Raw genomic sequence first — 18953 nt, forward strand, 5'->3', positions numbered from 1 at the left:
TTAAAACCCTGTTTTCAAAAGTTTGCGTTTTCAGGCCCATAAAACGGCGTTGTCGTGTAAACGAGCGGCCAAAACGCATTCAAAGTTTTACGTTTTTAGTTGAAAACGGTGTCGTGTTTAAACAGACCCTCGGTATGCAGGTTTTTCTGAAAAGTATTCCACCGTTCACATGTTTGGGGTCAGTAAGACCTTTAAGGATTTTGAACGTCTCGTCTGCTCACCAAGGCTGCATTTATTTGCTTAAAAAGTACAGTAAAAAGTTACTGCTTTCTGTTTTAATATGGTGGCAAAGCTGAATTTTCCAGTCTTCAGTGTCACATGATCCTTCAGAAATCACTCTGATATGCTGATTTGCTGTAAAGTACACTGAGTGACTTGTTTCTTCACATTGAGTTAACAGTTTGAACATTCTTGTTGGCTATAAGGTCATATGATATTCAGTCTCACATTAAATTGTTTTAACATTAAATAAAGCACAGCATTAGGTACGATTATCAGTCATACGTTGTGACTTTGCAAAAATAGAAACCGTTTCTTAAAACGAATCGTGGTGTATCGCTGTCTGTCACCTCTGGTTAGGACAAAAACCCTGATTAACAAGGAAAATATATCTTTACCAGAAAGATACCATCTGGTTAGATACATTTTAATCAGGGTTCTTTGATGAATAGGAAGTTTTACTGTCACTTTTGATCTGTTTAATGCGTCTTAAGACACTGAATAAAAGTAGAATTACTTTAAAAAAAAAAAAAAAACTTTTGAACAGTAGTTTTTATAGGTTAAACATTAAATGTCCTTTACTGATAGTACTGACTTCTTTTTTTATAATTTCATCCATTTTAGCGACTAGATAACATCTCAATATATTGAGAAGGCCAATAATGGGCCACGTTGAGATACATGTGCACAAGGTGAGGAAATGTGGTTTAAAGATGTGTTTGAGATGAGAGTGGACTGTCTGAATGGAGTGCTCCCACCCTGAGAAGCTCCCAAAGTTTCTGTCATGGGATGTTTCACATGTTTGCGAGAATGCTTTGCTGCAGCCTTTCTCCTAATTGGCCCTCATGGGAATGCAACCTACCATGTGTCTCTTTCACAATATTGCTTCCTGTAGTGGGCCTGGAGGTGTTGGACACCTAATGCAGATATTACAGCACGGATCAGTATTCTCTGACTCATTCAGGAACAATGCTTGTTTGATTGATAAAGAAGTATGATGTGCCATTCAGCCTCAATATGTAGGAATCAGCCTGCAAAATTGAATGCTCAAAACCAAACTATACTCCAGTTTTGACGTGAACGTTTACTGACGCGGTACTACCGGTTCTGTAGAAAGAAAGGCTTTTATGTTTTTCAATTTAAGTATTGACTTGGTGCCAAAGTGCGAGAGCTGAATCACAATTTTTTTTTTTTTAAACTGAGTTTGTGATTTTCCCACGATTCTGAACGGACAACTAAACAAAATAGCATTTAATTTACTAGAGGCTCTGACAGTGTTAACTGCTGCAGTCTATTTAAAATGTTTAATTAATCTGAATTAATTATTTTTAAAAAACAGGTTAAATGAATGATTCAGCGTTTTTTAAATAAATCTCTTGAATTAATGATTCAATGACAATCACGTGTTGCCCCCTACTGGTGTAACAATGTAATTGATACAATCGTTATTTGAAGCGCCTTGCTACTTTCAAAAGGTGATTTTGATCGCTACTGTAGATATCAGTGTCTATATCTGAATTATAAACTTATATCCCAGTACTTATGTGATAAAATGAATATTTGTAACAGAAATAATGAAACTGTGTGGTTGAAAAGACTGTTTGTGAAGCCGTTTCATGACAACTGCTCTCTCTGGCTCAGCGGCAGCCAGGGTCCGAAATTAACTTTTTGGCTCACCTGCCACGGGGACTGGTAGATGAAAAAAAATCTACCAGCCAAGCATATTTTTTACCGGCCAAAATAATAAACAGCCTTTTTTGTCACATATACATTAATTTCAGTACATTTAATTGAGATAATAAGGTATTATGTTGAATACAAACATAAAAAATTGTCCAAAGCTAAATTTGAAATGTATAATAAAAAAAATCTATATATTGATCAAAATGAGAGAAATATATGAAATATTACTATCATTGGGGTAAAAAAAAAAAATTTGTCAGTTTACCTGACTCATGTGGAAGGGAAGGAAGAACGTACTGGTTCCCTGAGAGATAAGGGAATTGCATTGCATTGCATTGCCAACGCTATGAGAGAACTCATTTTCTCGAAAAAAAGAACGGCCATGGTGTATAAAGTCCCTTGCACACTGAGTCCGAAATTCGCGTCCTAAATTTTCGCACATTAAAAAATAAAGACGACCTCACGTTATGTCAATCACGCTTGTACACTGCCTCCGAAACTTTCATCCGTCAAAAAAAATTATTGAATCAGGTTCGATTTTCGGCGTTTTTCGCATCCGTAGCAAGCATTTTGAATGGTGTTTTGACAATTCAAAGCCACCGAATCACGAAAGCGAAAAAACGCATGCCATAATTTCGGACTCAGTGTGCAAGGGCCATAAAGCAGAAGCAGCCTGGCCAGCGGCGGAGTATGCACGATCCGCGAGTTCTGAAGACGTTCTGCACAGCTTAGATGGGTGCGCGACCTTTGCTCTCCAACTGCCAGCAGTGGAAGGACACAAATGTGCGGCGACCGCTTCTACCAGTGGCGGGAGCTTCACATATCCTTTTTCCTCAGCGCCGTCAACAGATGAGAGCGTTAAGACAAGAGGCAGAAGAGCGCGTGCGCGCTGAATATTTCATATTTTGGTATGAACATTCACCCGCCAGTGTGGCGGATAGCCTTTTGAGATTTACTCGCCAATCGGAAAATCTACCCGCATTTGGCGCTTGGCGGGTGTTAATTTCGGACCCTGGCGGCAGCGCCAACACTGATTTGAATGAGTCCAAGAGTAATGATGAATGTGTCAGAAAAAATAGCAAGGAGACATTTTAATTTGCCTATTTATTAATAAACTACTGTTTTCTGAGTCAGTGTTGGCTGCAAAGATAAAGTTGACAATGCTGACTCGCCATCTCTGCAGTATAGTGGAGAAATACAACTTTCATATGGATTACATAAACAGAGTATTTGTTTTCGATTAGTAGACATTTCAAGCTTTCTATAGATATATTTCTCATGTCTGTGAGGCAAGTAGGCTATACACTGAGGAGTTTCGCTTCATTTACTGTATGTGACGCGCTGCTGTTCAGGGAGACCGAGACGGCAGAAAGTGCATCCGGTTTGTTTTCTTTATTTTACAAAAGCACATTTTGTTGATATCGCGAGTGTACACAAATAAAAGTAGACCCTTTACAGTTTGGAATGACTTATCTGTATGACTAAATAAAAAATATATTATTATTATATATATTCTAGCCTATATAAAAATTTGTCTTTTAGTTCTTTAGCTTCTTTCCACGCTCAATGCGCCTAATAATAGTGCACATTTAATATAGGTTAACGTTAAAGCGAGCGGCCATTTAAAGTTGCTTCTACTTGCATGTTTCAATTGATAAGCCATATTTTAGGTTGATGGATGACAGGCGAATGCCGCTAAATCGCTCACATGATTTCGCCACTTCCTGTAGATTTTTATTCATTTTTTCCTGCAACTAACCGACTGATAAAATCTTGGTTGACTAACGTTTAGTCTACTATTAGGGGGCAGCCCTCATTGCATGCACACATTACGTGCATACTATGTTGATCAGGAAATCTGTCACGCGCACTGTACGCCTAGCGCGTATTAAACATTAAATACTTAAGACTTTCCAGAATTAGGTTTTATAGGCACATTTGCCATGTTTTCTTTGAACAGGAGGTGCAAAATAGCCCGTTTCTAAAATAAACATCGGTGGCATTCTTGGGGAATGTTACGTTTTTTGTTACTCCCTTAAAAATGAACTAATTCACCAACTTATTGCCGCTTTGTTAGCAAATTTGTTTGTTAGCAAACTGTTTGTGTGAATGTATTGACCATTAGCACGCTGAAATCCCCTCTGAATGACTCTATATTCAGCCCTTTTACAGCACCACCTCTAAAAAGTAATGAAGAACCTTTACGCACTAGCCGACTAACTTGATTGTTTGATGACGAGTCAACCGTCCTAACTGATCCCTACACAAGAAGTTCTCCTTATTCTCCAACCACAGCACATCCACAGGCTTCTTTGACCTCTGTCTCTGAGTCTCAGTGTGATGAAAGAGGCCATTGAGTTTGTAGCCTTTGGTCTCTAAGACTGGAAGAATCAAATACTCCTGGTCATGTGATGTTGCTGTGACCTGAGCAAGTTAACGATTGCTGGGTCTGATTCAGATTTCCCTTTAACAAGCCAGCTTCCTTAAGGACTCCTTTAACAATTCTATTAGTACTTTCGAGAAATATTTCGAGATGCATTTTCATTGCATTTACGACCCTTAGACTGTTGCCAAATGATGATCATTTCAGATTTCAGCAAAACAGGTTATTACAATCTGAAATAAAGACTTCAATGATAAATCCAATCCAACATATGGCCACGGTTGTGTATTAAATGCAAATGCTAAACAAATAAAAATGCATTCATTAACTAATTTTCAAATTTACTGCCAAATGAACAACTAGTCAACAACTTCAGTGATTAAACTGTCTGACCCTTTTGCTTGATTTGCAAGTATTTTGCTTCTAGGCTCTGAATAAGATCTGTTTCTTTGTTCCAAGCTCTATCCTTAACGTGTAGGTTGCACCCAGTGTAGGCGCATTTGACAACGACTCAAACATTCCTGTTATGTGGGTTCATTTTAAGGTTAAAACTAAACTTTGGTGAGAGGCAGTGTGCGGACAGCTGTCATCTGACTGTTAGCTATACATAACACAAGCTTTATTCCAACATTGCTAATATAACAGCCCAATATTCTACACGGCACATATATTGGTAAAATCGTCAATAACAATTCTATTACATTATTTGTATAGTACTTTTCTAAAATTGAATGAATTAGCCTATATTAATATCATGCATATTTAAAATGTCATGCATGCATACATCCATACCAGAAATTATTTGTATATAAAAAAAAATTATTTACTAGTGGGTACAGGACTAATAGTTCATTTATGTAAGTGAGGATAGCAAAATAAAGTAAACTGTGACATTATACCCAACAATTCTTCATACAATGGACTACCAGTCAAATTTATACAAATTTGGGACCAAAATTTATTCAGACACTTTGACCTGACCATGTTTTTCTTAAGTGTTTTTTCTTTAATTGCTAATGTGACATTTTTACACCACAGACTGAACAAAATTAAGCATTGCTTGGTGATTGGTTGACCTAAATTGGTATTATCTAATTGTGTAGTTAAATTTAACAGCTGACAGATATTCAACCGAATTCATCTGTGAGACAGTCTAACAGAAGGAGGGACAAAACCAGTGAAATATCAACTGATTCGATATCTCTGAGTTCTTGTCATATTGTATTACCATTTTCTAATCTAAACTATATCGAATAAACTGATAATGTGAGAAATGTTGAAGCCAAGGTGACTGAATAAATGGTTTGACTGTACATACAAACATACATACATAATTTATATACTGAGTTTAAGGATTAATTCCCCTAAGCTGACTGCATTGTATTCTGGGATCACCTTCACAAAGAACTCATACTGTGCTGCGGTCCTTGTGAAACAGCTTTCAGCTTTGGTAATAAGTCTATGCTAACTCATGTTTTGAAACAAAGCTGTTGGTTCACTTTGAAACGAGTGAGCTTAAAAGTCCAAACGATTCCACCAGATAATGAGGCCCACTGGTGCTGTATCGTCTGACCACTGGTCTTGTATCGTCTGACACTGGTCTAGGGCTGCTGGCCCACAATCCATTGTTTTTTGTTTAGTTTTGTGTGGGCAGCAGATGTGTGGCATAGACCCAGCCTTGCTGTGTAATGATCCAATAGCAGGAAGTGGTGGGAATTGCTTGTTATTTCTCTCTCTCTCTCCCACTACATACTTCCAGCACCACATTGGCATGTCATGCGTGGCTGTGGTTTGCTTTTTTTCTTCACCACAGTTCTTCTTTTTGCAACATTGGAAGCTAGTGGTCGACCAATATAATTTTTTTGATGGCCGATATAAATCTGACTTAAATAAATAACAATTTTGTGAATATTTGCTAGATGTCTGAGGTCCGAACAGGCCGAGCACCACAACACTCTTGTAGCCAATCAGCAGTGGGGGGCGTATTTTCTCATTGAGTGGGAGGAGAGAGAGTGAGCGAGTGGGACATTTGTAGAAAGACTGTAGAATGATAAAGCTGAGATAACCAATGAGGAGAAGCTCAGAGGAATATCACCGGAAAAAGAAGGGTTATGATCAGGCAAGATCTTAGGACTCGTGTTAATACTGGAAAAGCTTTCCAGCGCTGGAGAGACCCAAGCGGGAAGGCCTGAAAGTAGTAAATGTAGAAGTGTTGTTCATTGTTAGTTAAAGTTAACAAATGAAACCTTATTGTAAAGTGTTACCAATTACCAATGTTGCCGTCTTGGCAGGTTTTGTGGGATTCAGCCTTGCACCCCTGTCGATGCTGTTTGTGATAATGGCACTGAGTGTTTTTCTGCGTTGGCCGAGCTGTGAGTCACTATCCTCATTATGAATCTCTGCTTCCTCTTGCCGCCACTAAACGATGCTAAAAATAACCACGACTAGAGACAGGGAAACGACAAACGGGAAATAAAGCAAACACGTTGTGTCTCTGTGCTCCCTGAAACGTCAGCAAGTTTGTTCTCGGAGAGTAAAACATCTTGTCTGTTCTAAAAACAGATTTGATCCTGTTTTCTCTCTTGCGCAGATGTGGAGGGATTTGGTATCGCATCTCTGATTTATTCACTGATTTGTTTCCTTTTCAGCGGAAGCACAGGCGGTCGAAGTTGCCCGACCACAATGGGCAGGAGCAGAAAATGGACCCTGTGGCCTTTGACAGGCAAAATGCCCTGTCCGGGGCGAACCACGTCCAGTGGAGGCAGCATCAGGATCGGCCCGCCGTTACCACCATCATCAGGAGGGTGTCTAGACGGAGAAGCAAGCCCTCATTGAAGGACAAGAGCCTTGGTGGGCTGGAAGATAGAGTGGTTGTTGAAAAAGTTGCTCATTACGATCCCTCGAGCAGCCGTAACTTTAGCGAGAGTCAGCGAGGGGAAATGGCCAAAATCCATCTAGTGGCACCCGGAGAGCCAGGCAGCGTCGAGGGTGCTCCTCAAGTCCCGAGCAGTGACTTTGTGCCCAAATGTGAGATCTCGGGCAAGGACGCCCTGTCTGCCCTCCAACGTGCTGGTTCACGACAGTGCCGACAGGAGATCGCCAACATCGTCTGCCAGCACCAAGCGGGACTGCTCATGCCTCAGTCTCTGCCTCAGTTTTGCCCACAGCATGGTAACTGCACTCTTTCATCCGTCATGTACATCCAGTCGTGTCTGAAAGTCAATGGAATAGTTCACTTCAAAATGAAAATTCAGTCATCATTTACTCACCCTCATGTTGTTTCAAACCTGCTGAACACAAAAGAAGATATTTTGAAAAACTGAGAGTTGATGGACCCCATTGACTTCCATAGTAGGAAAAAAAAAATACTATGGAAGTCAATGGGGTTCATGAACTGTTTGGTTACCGACATTCTTCAAAATATCTTCTTTTGTGTTCAGCAGAAATAAAGAAACTCATACAGGTTTGAAACAACATAAGGGTGAGTAAATGATGACAGAGAATTTTCATTTTGACGTGAACTATTCCTTTAACTGGCATGTAATACAGTGCTGAACTTACTTAAACTGGATAATGACTTTCTTCTAGAGCTGCTTTACAGCCAAAACAATCATTGTTGCATTTATTCCCTGTTATCATTGTAAATCTGCTTTGAAACAATCCGTATTGTAAAAAGCACTATATAAATTAAGGTGGCTTGACTTGACATGTATAGTTTGTTTGTTTTCTCTCTGTCCATCTTCAGTGATCTCCAGTGCCATCCAGCATGCAGATTTTTCTGACACTGACCTCTCCAAGGTGGAGAACCCGGTCAGGGTGGTTTTCGTACTGGTGGTTCATGGACGAGCAGTCCGACAGTTGAAACGTCTCCTAAAAGCCATCTATCATAAAGACCACTTTTACTACATCCATGTGGATAAGGTAAGTTAGAAGAACCCAACAGGAATTTTCACAAATTGAAACGGTATGAAAACAAAATTTTACTCAGAATTAAATGCATCTAAGAACAGCCTCACAAACCATAAATACATTTTTTTTTTAAAAGGGTCTCGGTTTGAGACGAAAGTAACGATTTGCGGTTCATTGAGTAAAGCTGGAGGCACATTTACTGCTGTTCTGCAAAATTCGATAGAAATCCACACTATTGGGAATTTCGCGGGAGGGCGAAAGATTTTTCCCACACAAATTTCGCAACGTTTTAAAGTTGTTACGCGGTTTCGCCACGTTGACCGTTAGAAAGCTGCTTGGTTTGAGAGAGACTTCTGTGTGAGCTGCGCTTCATACATCGCTACACTGTTTACCTTTTTTGCATGCTAAAGTTTTGCTAATGTGACCGCATCTTAAATCAAGCATTAGTGTCCGTTTTTGGCTTTGCAGGTCCACAATTTTTGGTTGCTTTTTGATTTTGATGCATTACTAGTTTCAGACTAAGTGCAAACCACACCAGAGTTCAAACAGTCAGGAGTTCAGAAAGCCACTGTGACCCCAAATCAACCGAACTCAGACATCAAATGGGTATGTCTCTGTTCCATGCCAAAAGCTTTAGTGCCCTTAAAGACAGCCCTGTGGGATTGATTCTTGATTGAAACTCGAGTGTTAGAGACACTCGGTGGCCGTCAGCTCTCATGCTGGAGAACAAAGGTGTGTGTGTAGAGCTGAGGTTTGTCAGAACTTGTGGTAAACCAGGTTTTTTACTGGAGGAATACTTCTCACACCTTGATACGATTTGGCACAACATCTGCTCTGTCTCTTCCTCTCTGCATGCCTGTCTCGTTTGATTCTAGCATTTCATTTCAAGTTATTTCAGGTTTTAGCCTCTTAAAAGTAAAGTTCTTCAGAGCTAAACTAAACTCCTGGCAAAGAAATCTTCCCTCACCCAGCAGCAGAAGAGTTACGACAGCTAAAACTGCACTGCTGCAGTAACATGCTTGCTGAACAATTTTCATCATATACTAGTGATTTTAACGATTAGTTGACAATAATACATTTAATCGATAAAACTAAGAAAAATTAAGCGAGCTCACCGGAGTTATGTTTGGGACCATTTTACAGCTATAGCCTAGTTACACCTTCATCATGATTATAATTTTGCGTGTGCATTCGCAGCCTTTTGTTTTGTGCAAATGTAAGTTGTAATATTGTGTTTATTTTGTGTAGGCCTATCTATATCTGATTTATCTCATATAGGATGCATTTGGTTCAGAATTAATGCTGTAGCAAAGCATGCCGTTGTAATGAATTAGTCTTCATTAGCATTAATTGAAGACTGTTATGTTGTCCCTTACAGCGTTCAAACTACATGCATCGGGAAGTGCTTGAGATGGCGGAGCTCTACTCCAACGTGAGAGCCACGCCCTGGCGCATGGTCACCATCTGGGGCGGGGCCAGTCTGCTGAAGGCCTACCTGCGCAGCATGCATGATCTGCTGTCCATGTTGGACTGGAAGTGGGACTTCTTCATCAACCTCAGTGCCACCGACTTCCCCACCAGGTCAGCATTGCCTTAGGTCAGGGGTGCCCAATCCTGTTCCTGGAGATCTACCTTCCTGCAAAGCTCAGCTCCAACCCTGATCAAACACAACTGAACCAGCTAATTAAGATCTTCTGGAGCACTTGATAATTAGAGACAGGTGTGTTAGATCAGGGGTAGATCTGAACTTTGCTGGTAGGGAGATTTCCAGGAACAGGATTGGGCACCCCTGCATCAGGTCATGACAACTTTAATTGGGGCATGCAATGTACATATGCTTGATTTTGGAAAATGAGATCTACTATGCTGCAGCTGATCAAATACGAGGATTTGTTCAGCTTAGTTAAAATAACATGCGTAATAAGGAAACATGCTGCTGTAAGAAAATTAGAGAAGAGCCCTAGCAGATCTATACAGGTGGAGCTGGGGAGGAGGAGGGTAAAACAAGAGTTTTCATATCATGCTGCTGGACGCCGGCTAGGGAATGGTAATAAATGAATATGTGGATTAGGAAGTACATCTGATTGGCTACTTCAATGGGTTTAGAAGAAAACCTACATGAACTAGTTGACCACACTAATTGACTTGTCCAGGATTTCCCAAACATTTTTGTCAGCTGAACAATTTTTTTTACATTTTTTAAATTTTTAAGTTAAGATTTTAATAAATTAGTGACGGATATTCGGATGTTCATGGTTCTCTAATGATGGTCACATGACATGCAAGTAAACAGTTCAAATGTTCATTTTTTTTAGCGTTTTATTTAAATGTTTTAATTAAATTATTAAAATATTTTGTTTAAACTCCAATTATGAGTGAAGACAGAAATATATTGTTGTAATTTAGAATTGATTAGAATTAATTATGAATTAGAATTTAGAACAAGCTACAAGTTACAATACTCATATTTATGTCTTAAATTCTTCCCTTTTAAAAGTTCAAACCCTCAAGCTGTAAACATTTAAAATCCCCGAGCTTTTATTTCGGCGGATACTGCTGAAAGTGCTGTAAACTTCCGTCCACAAATATGTTTCGGAATAATGTGAATGTGTAAATAAAGAGAAACTAGCACACATTGTGTTCCCAAATGCACATCCAGAGATGCAGTTTGATGAGGATCAGCATTTGATGTGAATAAAGCCGCTCTGAGATCACCGCATCATGAGCTGCGCGTGTGTAAATGAACACAGTGCCGCACTTCACTCTAAAACATGCTGCGCAACAGATAACATACTTATTTAAATGGCTGCTTTTGATTTGGTAGTTGCACCAAGCTATACTATAAAAGGAACAGGATTTATGGATGCAAATAAAACCTATTTATTTGTTGCAATTTTGCATTTGATTTTATTCATTATTAGCTTTTCATCAACTCATGAACTCCCCCGTGAACCCCAGTTTTGAAACCAAATTGGATGAAGCTTTTCCAAAAGATAAAGAAGACGACGATGCCTTCAGGGCTGTTCTTCCCGGAGAAGGCAATCCCAGAATTCATAGCAATAAACATCATAAATTGATGATACTGATTTGAGAGATGCGTATCGAGGAGCCTTCTCCTGAGTTTATGTCTGAGCCGTTCTCATTGTGTGCAAGCGTGATGTTGCTGGCAAATCTGTGTCTTTCTCTGCAATCTGTTTCGGGAGGATTTCTGCAACACATCAGAGCCTTATAATTTCACAATCCTTCCAGCTGTTGATGCTTTTTTTCCCCTTTTTTTTATTTTTTTTTAAGTGAGCTAAATAAGCCAAATCTGTGTTCGTGGCCCGATGCACATGTAGACGTTTGATACCGACCAAAATCCTGTCAGCAGCAGCTAATTCCTTCCAGATGAAGACTTCACCCACGCCACCCTGCAGTCAGCGCTGGGCTTCTGACATAATCCCTCGTTTTTATCTCTTCTCTCCTCTCTCACTATCGGTTTCAAACAGGACCAACGATGAGCTTGTGGCTTTTCTCTCCCAGAACCGTGACAAGAACTTCCTGAAGTCTCACGGCAGAGAGAACGCAAGGTAAGCTCATTTTTCGATTCAACTCTGAGGTTACTCCAGGTAAGGTTGGCAGTTCTGATATACTGTCCACATCTAGTGAGGCTCTAAAATGGGTGGGGATTATGTTAATTAAAAAAACAAAATTGGGATCAGAGTTATGAATTCATTCGTTGAATCAAATTGACCAACTCTTGCACTGATTTTGCTGTTGAATTTTAAGTCAGAATCCTTATTGACAATATCGATTTCTTGATTTTAAAAGCCTGAAACAAAGCACTTTTAATATGAAACGATGAACCGATCATCTCATCTCCTCTTTAGTACTAGTTACAGCATGAAATAAACATGGATGAACATCAGAAGGTATGGTAAAAGAAACATTACAACTAACTGAAATCAATCCTGTCACATGTGTGTATGAGTGTTTCAACCGGAGGAAAGACGTCAATAAAACGGCTTGTAAACAATGCCACGTAATGTCACATTTACAGCAGAAAAGCCATTCAATGACCATAAACTCGATAGTCAGCTAGAAAAATAAACTTTGTAGAGCAGATTTTTGCTAAATATTTGCACTATATTCCATATTTATTATAGTTTTACTTAACCTATTAGTGGTGTCTTCATTATTTAAATATATGTTTGTCTTAAAAACAAATGATTACAGCCATATTTCATTTAATTTTTCATTTCTGAAATTTTATTTCTGTCCATCACTATTGATAATTTAGTTTTCCATCCCAGCAGGAATAAATTACATTTTAAAATGGTTTAAAATAGAAAACAGTTATTTTAAACGGATGATATTTCACAATATTACTGTTTTTGTTGTATTTTTGATCAAATAAAGACGCAGAAGAGACTTCTTTCAAAAACATAAAAAAAAAATCTTACTGAATCCAAACTTTTGAACTGTAGTGCACATCGCCACAACAATTATTACAAGTATTAAAAAAAAATGTATGTGGGTAAAATTTGTGGGTCCATGATTAATAACGCTGTCCGAGACAATGAAAAGAAAAGGTTTAAAATTAGTATATTACTATATACTAATTATAGTATAGTATACTATACTATACTATATACTAATTATATTAGTATATACTATATTTTTATATAATTAATAATTCAATTTTGGAAATATTTATGAAGGTTGAAAAACTACATGGTGTTGCTTTAAAATTAGTAAAAAAATTCTGTGCCCAATTCTTAAAAATGTGATCTTTGTTTTCATGCATTTGAAGAAAAGAAAAGCACTGCATTTGATTTATAGACGTACTAATTTATTTACAAGTGGTATAATGAAGTAATAACTTCTTCCTTACACAATGAATACACATTTTCATGTTTTAATCATGAATATTAAAGTTTTCTTTTATGCAAAAGTCTGCACTAACCTTTAAATACTAGTCTACAAGGGTCCTCTGTGACATTTAATTTCTTGTTTGTTTGTTTGTTTGTGTTGGTATTATGACACTGAATTTGGTCAGAATAAAAAAAAGCAATCAAATAGCTTGAGAAATGCTAATAAAAGTCTGCACCGAACTACTTTATAGCGTTGTTTGTTTCTTTTACTCACGAATGTCAGCCTTTTAATGAGACTCCTGTTGTCATTCATTATGATTTCTAGATATTTATACCGTCTTGACACGTTTGACACGCCTCGCTTACATAATAATCTAGCCGTGACAGTGTTTGCGCTGACATCAGTCATCATCCTGCTCTATCCTGTCACGCAGGTTCATTAAGAAGCAGGGTTTGGACCGCCTGTTCCACGAATGTGACAACCACATGTGGCGTCTGGGCGAGCGCAGCATCCCTGAGGGGCTGGAGGTGTCAGGAGGCTCGGACTGGTTCTCCATCACGCGGAAGTTTGTGGAGTATGTGGTGAACTCGCAGGACGAGCTGGTGACGGGGCTCAAGCAGTTTTACACCTACGCCCTACTGCCTGCTGAGGTACTGCCTTTTGGACACATGTACATCCTTTGGTCGTGCCGGCACAAAAAAAAATCGAACTTTAAAATACATAGTAAAAAGAAATTATTATGCATAAAGAAAATGAAGACTATTTTAGGAATATTCATATTTCAGAAAATAAGTCATTTTACATTAAAATAAAAATAAAAACTTTAAGGCAAGACACCCCAGGTGAACAGGGTAAAAAATATAATGCATATATATATCACCATACTTACACAGTTAATTGATGACATTGATAATTGCAATTTTTCTTTGTTTTACACGTTTTCTGAAATGTTATGTTTAAATATGCAAATGAGGTGTTATTTAAAGGGTTAGTTCACCCAAAAATGTAAATGCTGTCAGTAATTACTCACCCTCATGTTGTTCCAACCCCGTAAGACCTTCGTTCATCTTCGGAACACAAATTAAGATATTTTTGATGAAATCTGAGTGCTGGATCACTCCTCCATAGGCTTATGGACACTATAACTTGCTGGTCCAGAAAATGTATTAAAGACATCGTTAATATAGTCCAAGTGACTACAGTGGCTCAATCTTAAGTTTATAAAGCGACGAGAATATTTTTTGTGTGCAAAAACAAACAAAAATAACGACTTTATTCCAGTTTTCATTTCCTTTTCTCTGGGCCTCGAGTCTTTTCACGTAGTGTAATAGCGCAGCGCTTCTGTGTCTTACGGGGTTGGAACAACATGAGGGTGAGTAATTACTGACAGCATTTTCATTTTTGGGTGAACTAACCCTTTAATTAAATATGCACTAATTTGCATACATTTCTAGAACAAAAATCTGAACATTGGATGAAGTCAGGTTCATATAGGTTTGAATTATATTAGAGTCAAAGGTTTTTACAGAGGGGATTTTGGATATCTCAAATTTTTTTTTTTAGGAAAAAAATGTATAAAATCAGGAAAATGATATATTAACAAACCCCTCTGTAAAAACCTTGAGACATAGATAAGAATAAAACAGTTTGGTGCATGTAACTGCTACTGAAGTGGAGATTTCTGGCTCAATGTAGGAGGAAAAACTCATTTTGAGAAAACGGCCTTTAAAGATATATTGTAATTAAAATCCACAGACGCAAATAGATAAAGTGCTCTAAGCGATAGTTAAATGTTTTCTTTCCACTATTCTGAAAAAACACTTTGTATTGTTAATGACTTTATGTCAAAATGATTGATGGATGCATGAAAAAAAAAATGTTTTATGCCTGTAGTGCCTCGCCTTAACGTACAGTGCCATTTTTCTTAAAAAAATGGTGAAATGACCCCTTTAAAGAAGCAGGTTATATCATATCCTGCACATCTGGCCACTGTTATTGTGTATTAAATCTGAATCATAAATTCATAAGACTGTTGATGTGATACTCCATGTTAGATTATTTAATTTAATTGGTACGACAGTGAGCAGTAAACATTAAGCGCTGTGTCCCTGAGGGTGTATTATATAATTCCTGTCTGTCTGGTTTTCAGTCCTTCTTTCACACAGTGCTGGGAAACAGCCACATGTGTGATACTTTGGTTGACAATAACCTGCGTGTGACCAACTGGAACCGGAAGTTGGGCTGCAAGTGCCAGTATAAGCACATAGTGGACTGGTGTGGCTGTTCACCCAATGACTTCAAACCCTCAGATCTCATCAGAATACAGGTCTGTGAACTCATAAATATATATTAAGTCAGTATTTAAAGGATCACAGTGGGTCTCGTTCACTAAGCGCGTGTACACGCAAACTTGTGTGTGAAATCTGCGTACGAATGTTTTCATGATTCATGAAATGAAATGTTTTCATTGATGGCATACTCTGGGTGGCCTTATAACCATGTTAAGATGATATTTTATCGTAAATATATTTTATCATAAACAGTCAAGGCTCTCTACGCTTACATTTCTTACATTTTTTTTGTATCTATAAATTAAATACATTTTGAAATAAAATAATAATAATAAACGAGGCTCAAACATCCATTTTGTAACAGACATGCATGTTTATTTGAGCACTTCCGTCAATGAAACAACACACTAAAGCCTGTAAAGCATTGAAATAAATATCAGTAAATAATATTAACTCAAATAATATAATAAAGTTAAATATTTAAAAAAAACATTTGTTTTATATTTCAACACAAAGACACGTGATATAGCACTTTGAGAGGGGATCAGGGATGTGTTACACAAGCAGGAAAGAGACCATATCTTTTCTAATATCTTCATGTTTTCTACTTGTAAAAAGTCTGAAGAGCTTATTTTATCTTCCACAAGGCAAGACATTTAGGCTATGTTTGATTTTGCGCTGCCAGAGAAACAAAAATCACCCGCGTGTGTGAAACGCGCTTTACAAAGAAACTTGACGTGCCTTGACGTGCCTTACCAAGTTTAAAGGTGCCCTAGAATGTGAAATTGAATTTATCTTGGCATAGTTAAATAACAAGACATGACATGACATACAGTGAGTCTCAAACATCATAGTTTTCTCCTTCTAATTTAAATCTCGTTTTTGAAAAACACCCCTGAAAAACAGGCGAATCTCCACATAACACCGACTGTGACGCAACAGTCGGGATCATTAATATGTACGCCTCCAAAAATTTGCATATGCCAGCCCATGCTCAAGGCCAGGCGGAACTGCGCAGCCGAATCATCGGAAGTTCTGCAGGTGAAGAAACAAGCGAGGATCATAGGGAAAATGGCAGAACTATCTATAATCTATCTATCTATCTATAATCGGATACCGCTACAGTTTAATTCGAAGTTGTTAGTTTGCTCTGCCCATTTCACCACGGACTGTTTTTCTAACCTGGAACAATATCAAGCAGCCAGGCTTCTCTCGGCGTCTCATACTGACGAAGGGGGCAATTTCAACTAACGTTATATTCCCGCAAGCGGTAAGTAGTGATTTTATTAACGATAATTTACACTGTGTTATCTAGATCCAGCGCGATATTGTTTTTTCCTCGAGAGATATCATGGCTTGCAAACGAGCGAAGCATGGCAGTTGCTCAGTGTTTGGATGTACAAATGAACACAAAAGTATTTTTTTAGTTCCTTCATCCGAGCCTCTGAAGAACCAGTGGGTTATGTTGAATGTCTGATGTGTAATTGTTCAAGTTCAGACAGATAATCTTTCTCTCAAAGTCGTTCAATACTGTTTATGCATCAGTAAATCAAGCCAGTGACTAAACGATCAACTTCACGTCGTTTCTCGCAGAAACTGCGTTGCAGTGATAAGATCATTATTCACGCGATCAACAGGCTGTCATCTGCTCAATGCTCATCACTGCAACCTTTTATGTGATGGGAATAGATCTAAATGCTTAAAAAACTTCTCATGATTCGTTAATCCCGATAGCTGTAATAGTAAAAACGTATAAAAGCTGTAATAGTAAAAGTTTTCCAGATAGTTCTACATGTAATGCCAGATATTTCATATGCAAGCATGTCAGCCAATCACAGCAGTGGCCGTTTCCACTGAAGTCTCTCAGCAGACACGCCCCTTCAAACAGAGTGTTCGAATCAGAGGATGAAATCAGGCTAGGAAATATGCCTTTTATTTCTAAATTATAACAACTTTAGATCTAAAAAACATACTAACATTATAAGGGCACCCCAGGAAACATTATAAAATAATAAAACAATCCATTCTAGGGCACCTTTAATAACCAGCACAAACTGTGTCAAAAAGAATTTGACGTGCAAGTAAAAAAGTAGGCTATCTGTCCTACAGCGTTTTTCTACTTTACCACAGTAAAGAATGTGAATATAATAGGCCTACTTAAAAGCGAATCAAAGGAAGAAACGTTTATAATCACCTGCGAAAATGGGTGAGACGTGAGTGAAGATTTGGGAAAAGAAAGAAGAGATTCCATGTCCAGTGGAATAACTAATGGAATATTGTTAAATTCGCTGATAATCGGGTGACCAGATCGCAAACCAGAATACAAAGCCGACAAAGCTTAAATTTATGGGCTTATACGCACAACTCTCTCATTCGTCACGAATCCAGATGTTTCCATGGCTACGATGTAACATTTCATTGCTAACCTATTATTTCTTTTGTAAACAGAGCTTTGTGCTTCACCCCTGTCATAATATTAATGTAAATTTACCGGTGTTGTGCCGAATTTCGACCCCCTGCCAAATTATTACCCCCCTCGTTGAAGTCAGTACCTGATTGACTAATCCTAACCTCACCCCTAATCCTAACCCCTCCCCCACAACTAATCCTAAACCTAGGATAGGGGGGGTAATAATTTGGCGGGGGTCGAAATTCGGCACAACACCGGCACAGCCCTAGACGGAACTGACAAAACGCACTGAATCGAAACTCACTCCCACTCAACGTTTACTCTTTGAATTGTTGAATATATGTTGACACCATTATGACTACACGTTTACTAAGAAGTATTTCCTACTAAAGCAAGGCGGTATTTGACTCAAATGAAGTTTTCAGAGACATAGGCTATATACAGCAGGGTAATGATAGGTCTGTAATCTGTGTCTGTATAAAAAGGAGTTTTTGTGGTTTTGAGGAAGGATCCTCAAGCTGCGCTGTAAGATCGTCTTTAGAAAATGACTTGTTTGCTGAGAGTGACAGAAGGCTGGAAAGGAAAGGTTTTGCTGAAAGCCCTAATATGGAGATTGTTTGGGTGAGTTTTATGCAAATTCCTAACCTCTGGCACATGGTCGCTTATTTAGAAAACTCTAAATTTATGATTAGAATGATTTCTAATCGTTAGATTTTTTTTTGTGTGTGAGAAGTTATTATCCACACAATTATTAGTGAACGAGACCCAGTGTCTTTCTTAGAAATTGTCCTTGCATTTGGCACCAATTCAACCCAACACTTTTTTTCTCCCCACAACAGCAACTAACGCGGCCTACGTTCTTCGCCCGTAAATTTGAGTCCACTGTGAATCAAGAGGCTATTGAGATCCTGGACAATCATCTGTATGGGCAATACCCGCCAGGCACGGTGGCACTGAAAGCATACTGGGAGAGCCTGTTCGAACAGGCTGATGGGGTCTCATCCCTCAATGATGTGGCCCTCACAGCATACTCCTCCTTCTTTAGACTGGGCCTCCATAGGCCGGAGACCACTCAAAGCAGTTCTGAAGCCTGCAGGTGACAGTCCAATCCAATTCAATCCGTCCATTTCAATCAATTCCAAATCAGTCCAGTCCCTTCCTAGTCCAGTCCAGTCCCGTCCAATTCCATTCCAGTTAAGTCCCA

General features: G+C 38.5%; 1 protein-coding gene across 2 annotated transcripts in view; it reads left to right on the forward strand.

Moving 5' to 3' along the window:
* xylt2 (xylosyltransferase II) overlaps positions 1-18953 on the forward strand; it is a 30761-nt gene that overhangs the window by 3486 nt on the left and 8322 nt on the right. For both annotated transcript variants that reach the window (XM_082185340.1, XM_082185339.1), the window contains exons 2-8: positions 6934-7456; positions 8031-8206; positions 9573-9775; positions 11683-11763; positions 13482-13698; positions 15198-15374; positions 18589-18845. In XM_082185340.1, coding sequence (XP_082041466.1) covers positions 6934-7456; positions 8031-8206; positions 9573-9775; positions 11683-11763; positions 13482-13698; positions 15198-15374; positions 18589-18845 — 1634 coding nt within the window. The remainder of the gene's footprint in view (positions 1-6933; positions 7457-8030; positions 8207-9572; positions 9776-11682; positions 11764-13481; positions 13699-15197; positions 15375-18588; positions 18846-18953) is intronic.

The sequence above is a fragment of the Leuciscus leuciscus genome, assembly GCF_965113295.1.
Source record: "Leuciscus leuciscus genome assembly, chromosome: 1".
NCBI classification, from domain to species: Eukaryota; Metazoa; Chordata; class Actinopteri; order Cypriniformes; family Leuciscidae; genus Leuciscus; species Leuciscus leuciscus.